General features: G+C 38.9%; 1 protein-coding gene across 1 annotated transcript in view; it reads left to right on the plus strand.

The window, feature by feature from the left end:
- Positions 1-13577: 13577 nt before the first annotated feature.
- LOC112394901 (protein WWC3-like) overlaps positions 13578-15987 on the plus strand; it is a gene marked incomplete at its 3' end in the record, with an annotated part of 57784 nt that continues 55374 nt past the window's right edge. Inside the window, 2 exon segments of the mRNA XM_024737908.1 lie at positions 13578-13729; positions 14402-14531. Coding sequence (XP_024593676.1) covers positions 13578-13729; positions 14402-14531 — 282 coding nt within the window.

Below are 15987 nucleotides of genomic sequence, written 5' to 3' on the forward strand. Positions count from 1 at the left end.
CTCACTTTGAACCTATATGTGTCCTTGAATCATAAGTGAGTCCCTTGTAGGCAGCATATAAGTTGGTTTGTTTATTTATCCATCTAGCCACTCTATGCCTTTTGATTGGCGCATTTAGCCCATTTACATTTAAAAGAATTATTGATATGTAAGGAGTTATTGCTGACATGTTAATTCTTCTTTTTTTCTTTTTATTATTATTATTATTTTTTTGTGGTATGTGGGCCTCTCACTGTTGTGGCCTATGGCTGTGCCGGGTCTTAGTTGTGGCACTTGGGATCTTCCTTGCCACATGCAAGATCTTCACTGTGGCATGTGGAATCTTCTTTTTTTTTTAGTTGCATCATGCAGGCTGCAGCTAAGGATTCCATATGATGTTACTAAAGATCCCACATGCCACAATGATGTGTTCATTCTTGACTGTTTTATAAGTTTCTTTGTTCCTTTTTTCTCTTGCTGTCTTCCTTTGTGAATTAATGATTTTTGTAGTTGGTACTCTGATTTTCTTCTTACAATAATACCAATGGCAAGGGGCTGATGAAATCTGCAGGGTAGCTGTGGCAATTGAGCAGGCTATATGTTTCTTCAGTGGTAAGGTCCACTGCAGGCCAGATTGCTTCTCCTGCTGTTGGAAACCTCTGCTCTTCCTTCTTCTTAGCCATCTCTCTACCTCTCAGCCTGTCAATGTCTCAGTGGGGTGAACCAAAGTGAGTCCTTGCTCTCATGCCCTAGTAAGCAGGGTAAGGTGGTTGCTTACCCCACTGTCCCTTTACTGGCAAGGGGAACTCTTTATAGCTGAGTGGTTCTCACCTGATGCTGAGTAGTGCTGCCTGGGGAAGGGGACCATCAGATAAAATGAGGCTGTTCTTCATTCCCTTTTTGTGCAGTTATTCTCAGGGTTTTTGTTTCACTGTATTGCTGAAGTGTCTCACTGGAACCCAGAGCTCTCCCAGAGCTGTTTTGTTCCTAGATAACTCATTGTTGATCTCTGTGGAGGGATGGAGGATTGTGTCTTCTATGTCATCTTGATCTGATCTGAAGTCTTTTAAACTAATTGTCTTTTTTTTGCTTCCCTGACCATTACCCAGCATTGTGTTCATTCTCCTCTGATTTGGATCTACAAAAGGAGTTCCTTTAATTATCTATAGTCAGTTAGCACAACATGTAAAATTGTTTTTCTCTTAAGCAAATCAAGCTTCATTTTCAACATCAGCTACTGGTTTTGTTACTCATTTTGTCCATCTTTGTGATGCTTCCCGGTGCACCAGTACCCGTTCTGTAATTTTACTCTGTAAAACCCTGCCTACATCCAGATGCTCAGATGCCTGCTAGGGTGCTTCTGTATGTGCTGTGGCTGTGTCCTCCTGGGTCACTTCTGCTAAGGGGCTGGTTGTCTCTTTTCTTGGTGTGAAACTACTCACTGGGGTTTTGTATTGTCAGTCTGATGCATGCATTTATAACATTTCCCGTCAGCTTTTTACTTAAGGTTTTACACATATATCTTTTCAGGATGATTTCCTGAAAGAGGAATTTCTGGGCCAAATGGCAAATGCGTTTGCTGTATAGTTAGATATTGCACCATTTTGGATTTCCATCACTGACACAAGTGATTCTGTTTTCCAGAACTTTACTAACAGCATGTGTTGTCAAACCTTAGTGTTTTTGTCAGTCTTATAGGAGAAATTTCTCAGTGTAGTATTATTTCACATTTCTTTTGAGGCCTTTTATAAAACACTTCAGAACATGTATAAAATGTGTGAAATACTTGGTGCAAACAAATATTAAAAACTCTTACAACAAGTAATTAAAGTCTCCAGATAAATTGGGCTATCCTTATCCAGTGAAAGGACTAGTAGGTTCTGCTGCCCTAAAGTTTCTGAAGCTTGTTTTGAAAGATTTTCTTCGTGTAACTCATTACTAGCATCCAGAGACATAGCAGGGAGGACTCAGAATGAGTTTCCCAAATGGGTGATGCCCAAGAACATCCATCTGATTGGATAAAGCCCACCACGTTATGCAGACTAATATGTTTTACTCAGAGTCCACCGATTTTTCTTTAGTTTTTAAAAATAATTTTTATTGGAACATAGTTGATTTACAGTGTTCTGTTAGTTTCAGGTATACAGCAAAGTGAGTCAGCTATACATACATATGTCCACTCTTTTATATATTATTTACCTGTATAGGTCATTACAGAGTATTGAGTAGAGTTCCCTGTGCTATACACTAGGCCCTTATTAGTTAAGTATTTTATATATAGTAGTGTCTGTATATCAATCCCAATCTCCCAGTTTATCCTTCCTCCCTTTCCCCCTGGTAACCATATGTTTGTTTTCTGCATCTGTGACTCTTTTTCTCTTTGTGAATAACATCATTTATACCATGTTTTTAGATTCCACATATAAGTGATATCATATATTTGTCTCTCTCTGTCTGACTTCACTCAGTATGACAATCTCTAGGTCCATCCACGTTGCTGCAAATGGCATTATTTTGTTCCTTTTTATGGCTGAGTAATCCCCCATTGCAAGTATGTACCAATCTTCTTTACCCTTCCCTCTGTTGGTGGACATTTAGGTTGCTTCCATGTCCTGGCTCTTGTAAATAGTGCTGCAATGAGCATGGGGTGCATATATCTTTTTGAATTAATGTTTTCTCTGGATATATGCCCAGGATTGGGATTTCTGGATCATATGGTAGCTACAGTTTTAGTTTTTCAAGGAAACTTCATACTGTTCTCCATATTCGCTATATCAATTTACATTCCCACCAACAGTGCAAGAGAGTTCCCTTTTCTCCACACCGTCTCCAGCATTTATTGTTTGTAGATTTTCTGATTTTCTGACTGGTGTGAGGTGATACCTCACTGCAGTTTTGATTTACATTTTTCTGATAATTAGTGATGTTCACAATCTTTCATTGGCATCTTGGCCATCTGTATGTCCTTGGAGAAATGTCTATTTAGATCTTCTGCCCATTTTTTGACTGGCTTGTTTTTTTTGATACTGAGCTGCATGAGCTGTTTGTATATTTTGGAGATTAATCCCTTGTTGGTGTCTTCATTTGCAAATATTTTCCCATTCTGAGGGTTGTCTTTTGTTTTGTTTATGGTTTTCTTTGCTGTGCAGAAGCTTCTAAGTTTAATGAGGTCCCATTTGTTTATTTTTATTTTCATTACGAGCTGGATCAGAAGAGATTTTGCTGCAGTTAATGTCATAGCGTGTTCGGCCTATGTTTTGCTCCAAGAGTTTTATAGTATCCAGTCTTACATTTAGGTCTTTAATCCATTTTGAGTTTATTTTTGTGTATGGTGTTAGGGAGTGTTCTAATTTCATTCTTTTACATGTAGCTGTCCAGTTTCCCAGGGCCACTTATTGAAGAGGCTATCTTTTCTCCATTGTATGTTCTTGCCTCCTTTGTCGTAAATTAGGTGACTATATGTGGGCGGGTTTATATCTGGGTTTTCTAAACTGTACCATTGATCTATATCTCTGTTTTTGTGCCATTTCCATACTATTTTGATTACTGTAGCTTTGTAGTGTAGTCCGAAGTCAGGGAGCCTGATTCCTCCCACTCCATTTTACTTTCTCAAGATTCCTTTGGCTCTTCATGATAATTTGTGTTTCCATATAAATAGTGCAATTTTTTGTTCTGTTTCTGTGAAAAATGCCATTGTTAGTTTTCTAGGAATTGCATTGAATCTGTAGATTGCTTTGGGTAGTAGAGTCATTTTCACAATGTTGATTCTTCCAATCGAAGAACATGGTATATCTCTCCATCTGTTTGTATCACCTTTAATTTCTTTCATCAGGGTATTATAGTTTTCGGCATACAGGTCTTTTGTCTCCTTAGGCAGGTTTATTGCTATATATTTTATTCTTTTTGTTGCAAACTTCTTCTTTTCCGATTTGTATTCCTTTTATTTCTTTTTCTTGTCTGATTGCTGTGGCTAAAACTTCCAAAACTATGTTGAATAAGAGTGGTGATAGTGGGCAACCTTGCCTTGTTCCTGATCTTAGAGGAAATGCTTTCAGTTTTTCACCATTGAGAATGAAGTTGGCTGTGGCTTTGTCATATATGGCCTTTGTTATGTGGAGGTGGATTCCCTCTGTGCCCACTTTCTGGAGAGTTTTTATCTGAAATGGGTGTTGAATTTTTTTGAAAGCTTTTTCTCCATGTATTGAGTTTATCATGGTTTTCATCTGTCGGTTTGTTAATATGATTTATCACATTGGTTGATTTGCGTATATTGAAGAATACTTGCATTCCTGGGATAAACCCCACTTGATCATGGTGTATGATTCTTCTAATGTGCTGTTGGATTCTGTTTGCTAGTATTTTGTTGAGGATTTTTACATCTATGTTCATTAGTCATTCTGGTCTATAATTTTCTTTTTTTTGTGACATCTTTGTCTGGTTTTGGTATCAGGGGAATGGTGGCCTCGTAGAATGAGTTTGGGAGTATTCCTCCCTCTGCTATATTTTGGAAGAGTTTGAGAAAGATAGGTGTTAGCTCCTCTGTAAATGTTCGATAGAATTCTCCTGTGAAGCCATCTGGTCCTGGGCTTTTGTTTTTTGGAAGATTTTAATCACAGTCTCAAGTGCTTGTGACTGATCTGTTTATATTTTCTGTTTCTTCCTGGTTCAGTCTCAGAAGGTTTGCTTTTCTAAGAATTTGTCCATTTTTTCCAGGTTGTCACTTTTATTGGCATAGAGTTGCTTGTAGTAATCTCTCATGATCCTTTGTATTTCTGCAGTGTTAGTTGTTACTTCTTTTTCATTTCTGTTGATTTGAGTCTTTCCCCTTTTTTTCTTGATGAGACTGGCTACAGTTGGTCCATTTTGTTTACCTTCTCAAAGAACCAGCTTTTACTTTTATTGATCTTTGCTATTGTTTCCCTCATTCCTTTTTCATATCTGATCTGATTTTTATTTCTTTCCTTCTGCTAACTTAGGGGGTCTCCAGTTACTTTAGGTGTAAGGGTAGGTTGTTTATTTGATATTTTTCTTGTTCCTTGAGGTGGAATGTATTACTATAAACTTCCCTCTTAGAACGCTTTTGCTGCATCCCATAGGTTTTGGGTCATTGTGTTTTCATTGTCATCTCTTTCTAGGTATTTTTTAATTTCCTCTTTGATTGCTTCAGGGATCTCTTGATTATTTAGTAGCATATTGCTTAGCCTCCATGTGTTTGTATTTTTTACAGTTTTCTTCCTATAATTGATATCTGGTGTCATAGCATTGTTGTCGGAACAGATACTTAATATGATTTCAATTTTCTTAAATTTACCAAGGCCTGATTTGTGACCCAAGATATGATCTAACCTGGAGAATGTTCCATGAGCCCTTAAGAAGAAAGCATATTCTGTTGTTTTTGTATGGAATATCCTATAGATATTAATTGTCTATCTTGTTTAATGTATCATTTAAAGCTTGTGTTTTCTTATTTAATTTCATTTTGGATGATCTGTACATTGATGTAAGTGGGGTGTTAAAGTCCCCTACTATGATTGTGTTACTGTCGATTTCCCCTTTTATGGCTCTTAGCATTTGCCTTATGTATTGAGGTACTCCTATATTGGATGCATAAATATTTACAAGTGTCTTATCTTCTTTTTGGATTGATCCCTTGATCATTATGTAGTGTCCTTCTGTGTCTCTTGTAATAGTTTTTATTTTAAAGTCCTTTTTCTGTGATATGAGTATTGCTACTCCAGCTTTCTTTTGATTTCCATTTGCATGGAATATCTTTTTCATCCCCTCACTTTCAGTCTGTATGTGTCCCTAGGTGAAGTGGGTCTCTTGTAGACAGCATATATATGGGTCTTGTTTTTTATCCATTCAGCCAGTCTGTGTCTTTTGGTTGGAGCATTTGATCCATTTACATTTAAGGTAATTATCAATATGTATGTTCCTATTACCACTTTCTTAACTGTTTTGGGTTTGTTATTGTAGGTCTTTTCCTTCTCTTGTGTTTCCTGCCTAGAGAAGTTCCTTTAGCATTTGTTGATAAGCTGGTTTCGTGGTGCTGAATTCTCTTAGCTTTTGCTTGTCCGTAAAGTTTTTAATTTCTCTGTCAAGTCTGAATGACATCCTTGCCAGGTAGGGTAATCTTGGTTGTAGGTTCTTCCATTTCATCACTGTAAATATGTTGTGCCACCCCTTCTGGCTTGTAGAGTTTCTGCTGAGAAATCAGCTGTTTACCTTATGGGAGTTCCCTTGTATGTTATTTATCATTTTTCCCTCGTTGCTTTTAATAATTTTTCTTTGTTTTTAATTTTTGTGAATTTATTACTATGTGTCTCAGTGTGTTTCCCCTTGGGTTTGTCCTGCTTGGGACTCTGTGCTCCCTGACTTAGGTGGCTATTTCCTTTCCTATGTTAGGGAAGTTTTCAACTATAATCTCTTCAAATATTTTCTTGTATCCTTTCTCTCTCTCTTCTCCTTTTGGGACCCCTATAATGTGGATCCGGGTGCATTTAATGTTGTCTAGAGATCTCTTAGTATGTCTTCATTTCTTTTCATTCTTTTTTCTTTATTTTGTTCCATGGCAGTGAATTCCACCATTCTGTCTTCCAGGTCGTTTATCCGTTCTTCTGCCTCAGTTATTCTGCTATTGATTCCTTCTAGTGTATTCTTCATTTCAGTTATTGTATTTTTCATCAGTGTTTGTTTGTTCTTTAATTCTTTTAGGTGTTTGTTTTTTAATTCTTCTAGGTCTTTGTTAAATATTGTTTGCATCTTCTCGATCTTTGCCTCCATTCTTTTCCGAGGTTCTGGATAATCTTCACTATCATTATTCTGAATCCTTTTTATTGAAGGTTGCCTATCTCCACTTCATTTAGTTGTTTTACTGGGATTTTATCTTGTTCCTTCATCTGGTACATAGTCCTCTGCCTTTTCACTTTGTCTATCTTTCTGTGAATGTGCTTTTCCTCCCACAGGCTGCAGGATTGTAGTTCTTCTTGCTTCTGCTCTCTGCCCTCTGTGGATGAAGCTATCTAAGAGGCTTGTGCAAGCTTCCTGATGAGAGGAACTGGTCTGGAAGAATTTCAGATGGGTAACTCTTGTCTGAATGTTTGGTAAAATTTGCCTGTGAAGCCTTCTGGTACTGGATTTTTTTTGTTGGAAGGGTTTTTTGTTTTGTTTTGTTTTTTTGCTGTATGGGGGCCTCTCACTGTTGTGGCCTCTCCTATTGCAGAGCACGGGCTCTGGACACGCAGGCTCAGCGGCCATGGCTCACTGACCCAGCCGCTCCACAGCATGTGGGATCTTCCTGGACCGGGGCACGAACCCACATCCCCTGCATCGGCAGGCGGACTCTCAAACACTGCGCCACCAGGGAAGCCCTTGTTGGAAGTTTTTTATTCGCAGTTTCAATTTCAGTACTTGTGATTGGTCTGTTCATATTTTCTGTTTTTTCCTGGTTCAGTTTTGGAATGTTGTACCTCTCTAAGAATTTGTGGATTTCTTCTAGGTTCTCCATTTTACTGGCGTATGGTTGCTCATAGTAGTCTCTGAGGATCCTTCGTATTTCTTTGGTGTCCACTGTAACTTCTGCTTTTTTGCTTCTAATTTTATGGATTTGAGTCCTCTCGTTTGTTTTCTTGATGAGTCTGGCTAAAGGCTTATCAATTTCATTTATCTTCTCAAAGAAGTAGCTTGTAGTCTAATTGATTTTTGCTGTTGTTTTCTTTGTTTTTATTTCTACTCTGATTTTTATGATTTCTTTCTTTCTACTGATTTTGAGTTTTGTTTGTTTTTTCTCTGGTTGCTTCAGGTATAAAGTTAGGTTGTTTCTTTGAGATTTTTCTTTTTTCCTGAGGTAAGATTGTATTGTTATAAACTTCCCTCTTAGAACTGCTTTTGCTGCATCCTATAGGTTTTCGGTTGTCATGTTTTTATTGTCATTTGTTTCTATGTATTTTGATTTCCTCTTTGATTTCTTCAGTGATCTCTTGGTTATTTAGTAGCAATTTGGTTATTAGCCTCCATGTGTTTGTGTTCTTATAGTTTATTTTTTTCCTGTAATTGATTCCTAATCTCATGGAGTTGTGGTTGGAAAAGATACTTGATAAAATTTCAGTTTTCTTAAGTTTTTCAAGGGTTTATATGTGGCCCAAGATGTGATCATTCCTGGAGAATGTTCCATGTGCACTTCAGAAGAAAGCGTATTCTGCTGCTTTCAGATGGAATATCCTATAAACATCAATTAAATCTATCTGGAGTATTGTGTCATTTAAAGCTTGTTTTTCCTGCTTTATTTTCTGTTTGGATGATCTCTCCATTGGTGTAAGTGAGGTTTTAATGTTCTCCATTATTTTTGCACTGCTGCTGATTTCCCCTTTTATGGCTGATATCATTTGCCTTATGTATTGAGATGCTCCTATGTTGGGTGCACATATATTTATAACTGTATATTTTCTTCTTGGATCTATCCCTTGATTGTTATGTAGTGTCCTTCCTTGTCTGTTAACAGTCTTTATTTTAAAGTCTATTTTGTCTGATACATGTATTGCTACTCCAAGTTTCTTTTGATTTCCATTTGCATTGGATATCTTTTTCCATTCCTTCACTTTCAGTCTGTATGTGTCCCTAGGTCTGAAGTGGGTGTCTTATAGACAGCTATATATGGGTCTTGTTTTGTATCCATTCAGCCAGTCTGTGTCTTTTGGTTGGAACATTTAGTCCATTTACACTTAAGTTAATTATGGATATGCATGTTGCTGTTATCAGTTTCTTAATTGTTTGGGGTTTTTTCCCTTTCCTTCCTCTTTTGTTCCCTTGTCATTTGATGATCATCTTTAGTGTTGTGTTAGGGTTGCTGTTTGTTTTGTGTGTATCTGTTGTTTTTGCATTTGCTGTGCCCATGAGGTTTATTTTTTTAATATCTTTATTGGAGTGTAATTGCTTTACAATCTTATGTTAGTTTGTGCTGTACAGCAAAGTGAGTCAGCTATATGTATACTTATATCCCTATATCCCCTCCCTCTTGAGCATCCCTCTCATCCCTCTAAGTGGTCACAGAGCATCAAGTTGATCTACCTTTGCTATGCAGCAGCTTCCCACTAGCTATCCATTTTACATTTAGTAGTGTATATGTGTCAATGTTACTCTGTCGCTTCATCCCAGCTTCCCCTTCCTCCCCATGTCCTCAAGTACATTTTCTACATCAGTGTCTTTATTCCTGTCCTGTCACTCGGTTCATCAGTACCATTTTTTTAGATTCCTTATGTGTTCATTAGCATACAGTATTTGTTTTTCTCTTTCTGACTTCACTCTGTATGACAGACTCTGGGTCTATCCACCTCATTACAACCCATGAGGTTTTGATACAGCAGTCTGTATATGTACAAGGCTGTTTTAAATTTGCTGGTCTCTTTCCCACCTAGAAGAGTTCCTTTAGCATTTGTTGTAAACTGGTTTAGTGGTGGTGAACTCTGTTAGCTTTTGCTTGTCTATAAAGCTTTTGATTTCGCCATCAAATTTGAATGAAAACCTTGCAGGGTAGAGTATTCTTGGTTGTAAGTTTTTCCCTTTTATCACTTGAAATATATCGTGCTACTCCCTTCTGGTCTGCAGAGTTTCTGCTGAATAATCAGCTGATAACCTTATGGGGATTCCCTTGTATGTTTTGTGTTCTCTTTAACATTTTTTCTTTCATTTTTATTTGTATCACTTTGATTAATATGTGTCTTGCCATGTTCCTCCTTGGGTTCATCCTGTATGGGGCTCTCTGTGATTCTTGGACTTGAGTGAGTGTTTCCTTTGTCATGTTAGGGAAGTTTTTGGCTGTAATATCTTCAAATATTTTCTCCAGCCCTTTCCTTTCTTTTCTTCTTCTTCTGGGACTGCTATAATGCAAATGTTGGTGCTTTTAATATTGTCCCAGAGGTCGCTGAGACTTCCCTCATTTCTTTTCATTCTTTTTTCTTTATTCTGTTCTGTGATAGTGATTTCCAGCATTCTGTTTTCCAGTTTACTTATTTCTTCTTCTGTCTCAGTTATTCTGCTATTGATTCTTTCCAGTGTATTTTTCATTTCAGTTATTGCATTCATCTCTGTTTGTTCTTTAACTCTTCTAGCTTGTTGTTCAACATATCTGGTATCTTCTCACTCTGTGCCTCCATTCTTTTTCTGTGATTTTGCGTCATCTTTACTATCATTACTCTAAATTCTTTTTCAGGTGAATTGCCTATCTTCTCTTCATTTAGTTGTTATTGTGGGGTTTTATTTTCTTTCTTTGTTTTCAGAATATTTCTGTGCCATCTCACTTTGTCTCACATCCTGTGTTTGTAGTCTTCTTTCCACAGGCTACAGGATTGTGGTTACTCTTGCTCTTGTTTCTGCCCCCTGATGGGTGAGGTTGGTCCAGGAGTCTGTACAGGCTTCCTGGCGGGAAGGACTGGTGTCTGCCCTCTGGAGATTGGTGCTGTCCCTCTGATGGGCAGGGCCTTGTGAAGGGGTGTGCTTTGAGGTGGCTGTGAGCGCAGTATGTCTTTAGTCTGCTAATTGGTGGAGCTGTGTTCCAGTTTTGGTGGTTGTTTGGCCTGAAGCTTTCCAGCACTGGAGCAGGCAAGTTGCTGCATGAGCCTGGTTTTTGGTGCTGAAATGTGGACCTCTGGGAGAGCTCACTCTAATCAGTATTCCCTGGGGTGTTTGCTACCAGTGTCCTTGCCCTCACAGTGAGCTATAGTCGATCTTTGCCTCCCCAGGAGATCCTCCAAGACCCCTAGGTAGGTGTAGTGTGGTGGACCTCACTGTCCTTAGTTACCTGGCCCTTGGGTCTCAGCTGTGGTTTCAGCCCCATCTTTGTGCGTGGGCCACCCACAGGGATCTGCTCCAGAGGCTGCCCCAATGCACACAAGTCTGCTCCGATGACTGGGTAGTGTATAGGTGTTCAGAGGCAGTGGTAGCCAGGGTTGTGGGATCCCTGGTAGCGGCCATTCCCATTGTAGATGCTGGTGCCTTGACAGGCAGCTGGTGCAGTGCCTGGCTTTACTGATGGCTGCACTTAGACTCTGCAGCTACTAAAAGCTGTAAGGAAGTCACAACACCTAAGTACGAGGCTGAAGCTGATGTGGTTAGCATCTTAACGTTGCAGCCTTAACAGTGGTTGTGTGTCTATACTCTATGACTATTTGATTACCATTGACTTTCAAGCAATTGAAACCACTTTGTTCAATGCAGTAGAATTTCATTTCTCTATATTGGTGTCAGTGTCAAGTGACAATTCATTTGCTGTATTTTTCATTCTGGAGGAGCCAGTAGACCTGGTTAGCAGTGGCATTGACTCTTACAGAGAAATCACACTTTTCTGGCCTTGGGTTTTTGTTTGAAAGTCTACAGATTTCATTTGAGTGATGAAATTAAAATGTAAATATATACATAAATGTATGATATACATCCTTTTCACAGGGTGAATGAAAGAATACATTACCATGTAAGTAATTTTCATTTTTTCCTAAAGAAAAGTTGGGCCATGTCCTTGGTAGATGCAGTCCTGTGAGAATGATGGTCTTTTATTTCTGCCTTGTGTTAGAGAATCTTGGTTCTCCATAAAGTGCCTACAATGGAAAACTGTGTGGGCTTTTCTTCTTTTTTTTGTTGTTTTTGTTTGTTTGTTTTTTTAAATTTTTGGCTGTGTTGGGTCTTCGTTGCTGTGTGCAGGCTTTCTCTAGTTGTGGTGAGCGGGGGCTACTCTTCATTGTGGTGCACTGGCTTCTCATTGTGGTGGCTTCTCTTGTTGGGGAGCATGGGCTCTAGGTGTGCGGGCTTCAGTAGTTGTGGCACGTGGGCTCAGTAGTTGTGGCTCATGGGCTCTAGGCGCACAGGCTTCAGTTCTTGTGGCACACATGCTTAGTTGCTCCGTGGCATGTGGGATCCTCTCGGGCTAGAGATCGCACCCGTGTCCCCTGCATTGGCAGGCGGATTCTTAACCACTGCACCACCAGGGAAGCCCTGGGCTTTCATTCTGTTTTATGTTTTCCTATGATGTGTGTCCTGGTGTTTCTGCAGTCTGTGGATGAACAGCCCTGTTCAAGGGACCTCACTCTGAGTCTGAGCTCTGAACTGGACATGGAGGAGAACATCATCTGTATTTCTGATATATCTCAGTCCTGGAATAATGGTTCTCTCTTTCTAGTGTCAATTCCCTGCATATTTAAAACTGTACTGAGAGCATGGAGGTCAGTCTAATTATAAGTAACATCCGCCAGCTAAAAGTAATCATTGTAAGAAGAGACTCCTCAACTTGGTTGTTCTGGGACCTGATTAATGTATGAACCAATCTACTTCTACCTCTAGAGAGTGAAGTTCAGTAGGGATCCAGATAGTTCTGATGATCAGCTGGGTTTGGGAATCCCATTGCAGACTTGTCATCCTCATGAAGTCACCAAGGCTTCTGGGAGTTCAGAAACTTCTCAAGATGACACAGTTAACTTGCATGAGATCTTGGACCAAGAGTCATCTCCTGACTTCTGGTGTCATCACATTGTACAACCACATAATGCCTCCTGTGTAAAATTGTAGTGAATTACACTGATTTTTTGTGAGTTTGTACTGGTAAGAATGTACGAGATGGACCGTTTATGCATGTCACTTTTGACTTATAAGTCTGCTTAAGGCACTTAGCAGTCAGGGAGAAAGCCAGTGATTTTGGTAAAGGTGGGGCTGGTTTTGAGGGATGACATAAAAGAATGAATAAAGAGCTAATATGCCTACTGCTGCCGTCCTTGTCTTTGGCTCCCAGTTTTTAATAGCCACCAAGAGGAACTTTTTATATTTTATCACTGAATCTGACAGTGACTCAAAGGTGATATAGGGTTAAAGCTTACCCCCTCAATGGTTTGGATGAACTGTTGCATGAAAGAGCTGAAGTAGGGGTTTAATGAGAGCAGAGAAAAAAGAAAGAAAATTTGCCTGTAGTCCAAGTTTTAGTTTTTGTTCACTTATTTTAACTTTCTTCATGAAACACTCTGTAGTTAAAAAATATATGTACCTTTCTCTAAAAATGTATAAGTAAAGCTTTATGCTTTATAGGAACGTTCAAAGCAATGGGTATATGAGGAACATACACCTCTGTAACTGATCCATTATGGAAGTGCCCATGAGGCCAGGCCTTGTTGGGATGTAGGGGTGTCACAATTCAATGTGTGGGGTCCCCCAGTGCATCTGTATCCACTCTCCAAGGAAGAGCACTTGGCCCAGTTTTCATAAATATTTTGTTTGTTGCAGATGGCAATCATAGCGGTGCTGTTGAGCCCTGAAGCCCTATTCCGAAGGGAGGGCATGATTTCCTGCTTGTTCTCTCATTCCAGTGGTGCTGATAGCTCAGATCAGCTCTGGTGCTGAGTTTTGCTGTGAGTTGTGACATTTGTAGCCAGGAGTTTGTTAATGATGATAAAGTACCGGAGTTGGTGAATTATTTACTTTTTCTCCCATGAGTAAGTAGACTGAACATTATCCTGGTAATAATAATCAGTGCAGACATTATATGCCAGGTCTCTGCTAAGTAAGCCCTTTCCTTGCATTTCTCATTAAGTGGGAGGGACATTTTTAGTGTCCTCATCTGAGGCATGAGGAAACTGAGGTTTAAAGAGGTGAAGTGTCTCGCCCAGGGTCCCACTGTAGAGCTGGAGTGTCACCTGTACTCACCAGCATGCCAGGATGCTCTTGTGAGTGGAACACAAGGGCGTTTGCGCTGGCCGATAAGCATCTGGATTTTCGGGTAACATGGGGGAAGCAGTTTAGAGCTAGAATCTGTGTCATCGTGTATCTGGTGACTTTCCAGAGAAGGAGTTCGTTCTCTCTCTGGCTACAGAAAACTGTGGAGCCAAGCCTTGTCTTCTTCAGTGCTCTGCTTCTACCACCCTTGCTGCACACAGGGATTGGCTGGAAGAATGTATGAATAGATGGATGGAAGGGATTGAAGGCAGGAGGAAGGAACAAGAAGAAATGAAAGGAAATAAGGAAGGAAGTATATTTGTGATTTGTGGGTGGGTAGATATAAGGAAAGAAGAAAGAAAAGAAAGGAAGGAGGAGAAAAAGTTCCTTGTATATGTATTTGAATTGAAGGAAAGAATTTAGGAGATGGCTAGGAAAGAGTGATAAATTGGAACCAGAATGAAATAAAAGAGATATGTAGAAGAAATGTAGAAATTTCCAACTTTGCACAAAGCACTGTTACTGATACTTTACTGTTTTTAGCTTTACCCATATATTCTCCCTGCACATAGATCTCACTTAACGTTTATTTATTTTTACGTACCAGAAAGAAAGAAGGGTTTTTTTTTTCTTGCTGTCTGTTTTTTGTGTGTGTAACTTTTGGGGTTACTGTTATTATTATTTAATGGAATGTTATAATCTCACATAGAATGACTCATATTTCTTTTTGAACCAGGATTGATGGAAAGATGTCAAGTGCTCACACCAACTACAAACTGGATGAGGCACAGGCTATAATGAGAGAGCTCAGGACCATCAAAAAAACCATTTGTACAGGCGAGAAGGAAAGGCGGGACCTGATGCATGTAAGAGGCCCCGGTGCTCTTCAGAACCCACATCCGTCCTTCCATCTGCCTGCCTTCTTGTCTGTCTTCCTTTCCTCTCTGTATATATTCACATACATACATATGTATCCTCCCTTTCTCATCTATATATGTCTGTGTATCTATACACACATGCATTTTAATAGGTTTATTACTTGTTATGTATATGTAATTTATGTTTAAAAGTTTTTTTTTTAATTTGGGAATGTTCATGTTGTTCAATAATCAAAACAATTAAAAAGGTATACAATAAGAGGTCTTGGAATCACCATGTTCTTTCATAGCCCATAACTACTTTTAATGGTTTCTTGTGTACTCTTCTAGTGTTTATAAAGACACAAAAATAGCCTTCATGCAAAAGCTAATTATGTACATACAGTTTGATCTTGCTGTCTTACTCATATAATAATACTATCCTGTACTTTTGCAAATACATACACAAAAACCTCTTTATTCTTTAGTTATAACTGCACAGTATTCCATAATGTGGATGTTGAAAAATTATATATCTGAGATCGTTAGTTTTATTTTGCTTTATTGTTATTACTATCTTTTTGGCCCCTTAACTCCTGTAGCTTCTGTTATTTTTAGAAAAAGATGTGCTTTTGCAAGTGGATATATGATGGTCTTTTTGCTTGATGCTGTAATGCATTCAGTTTTTCCTTTTACGTTCTCTCATTTTTACTTCTTTTTTTTTCTGGCTGTAGCATGTGGCTTGTGGAATATTCGTTCCCTGACCAGGGATTGAACCTCTGTAACCTGCAGTGGAAGGGTGGAGTCTTAACCACTGGACCACCAGGGAGATCCCTATGGTCTCATTTTAGTTATAGTTTTTAATTTCTTTTCAGTTTTTCTTCATGTACTCAATCCGCCAAGTGGGCAGGTACTACGTTATACACATTTATATAGATTCTGCACAGTATAAGACATACAGGGATATATAAAGTAAATATCAAACATAGAGGCAAAATAAGACAGATGCATATATAACTTTAATGTATACCAGTGCTTCCTAAAGTCAAGGCTGCAGTGAATTAAGTAGAGTTTCCTAAATGGTGGTTAAAATGCACATTGTTGGGCCCTAACCTATTCTAGTGAATTAGAATGATGTAGTTGGGGCCCACAAATCTGTATTTGTAAATGACTTTCCAGGTCATGGTAGGTAAATGATGTATTCTTAGTTTTGCTGTGAACAATGGTAACAAGACTAGCTACCATTAGTGAACCTTCTGTGTGTGCAGAATTGAACAAGATGTTCTGCATGCATTACCCATCTAAGCCTAGCCAAAACCTCAGAGTGAACGCAGTGGTGTTTGATAGTGTATATATGGAGGCTTTGGCCCAGGTCGAAGCTGGTTTCCCTGCTCTGGCCCCTCTGAGGCTACAGTGCATAGCAGTGGATAAATCATCCACTTACCTTGCTTGAGAAAGGATAGAG

The sequence above is a fragment of the Neophocaena asiaeorientalis genome, unplaced genomic scaffold (genome assembly GCF_003031525.2).
Source record: "Neophocaena asiaeorientalis asiaeorientalis breed wild unplaced genomic scaffold, Neophocaena_asiaeorientalis_V1.1 scaffold580, whole genome shotgun sequence".
Classification (NCBI taxonomy): Eukaryota; Metazoa; Chordata; class Mammalia; order Artiodactyla; family Phocoenidae; genus Neophocaena; species Neophocaena asiaeorientalis.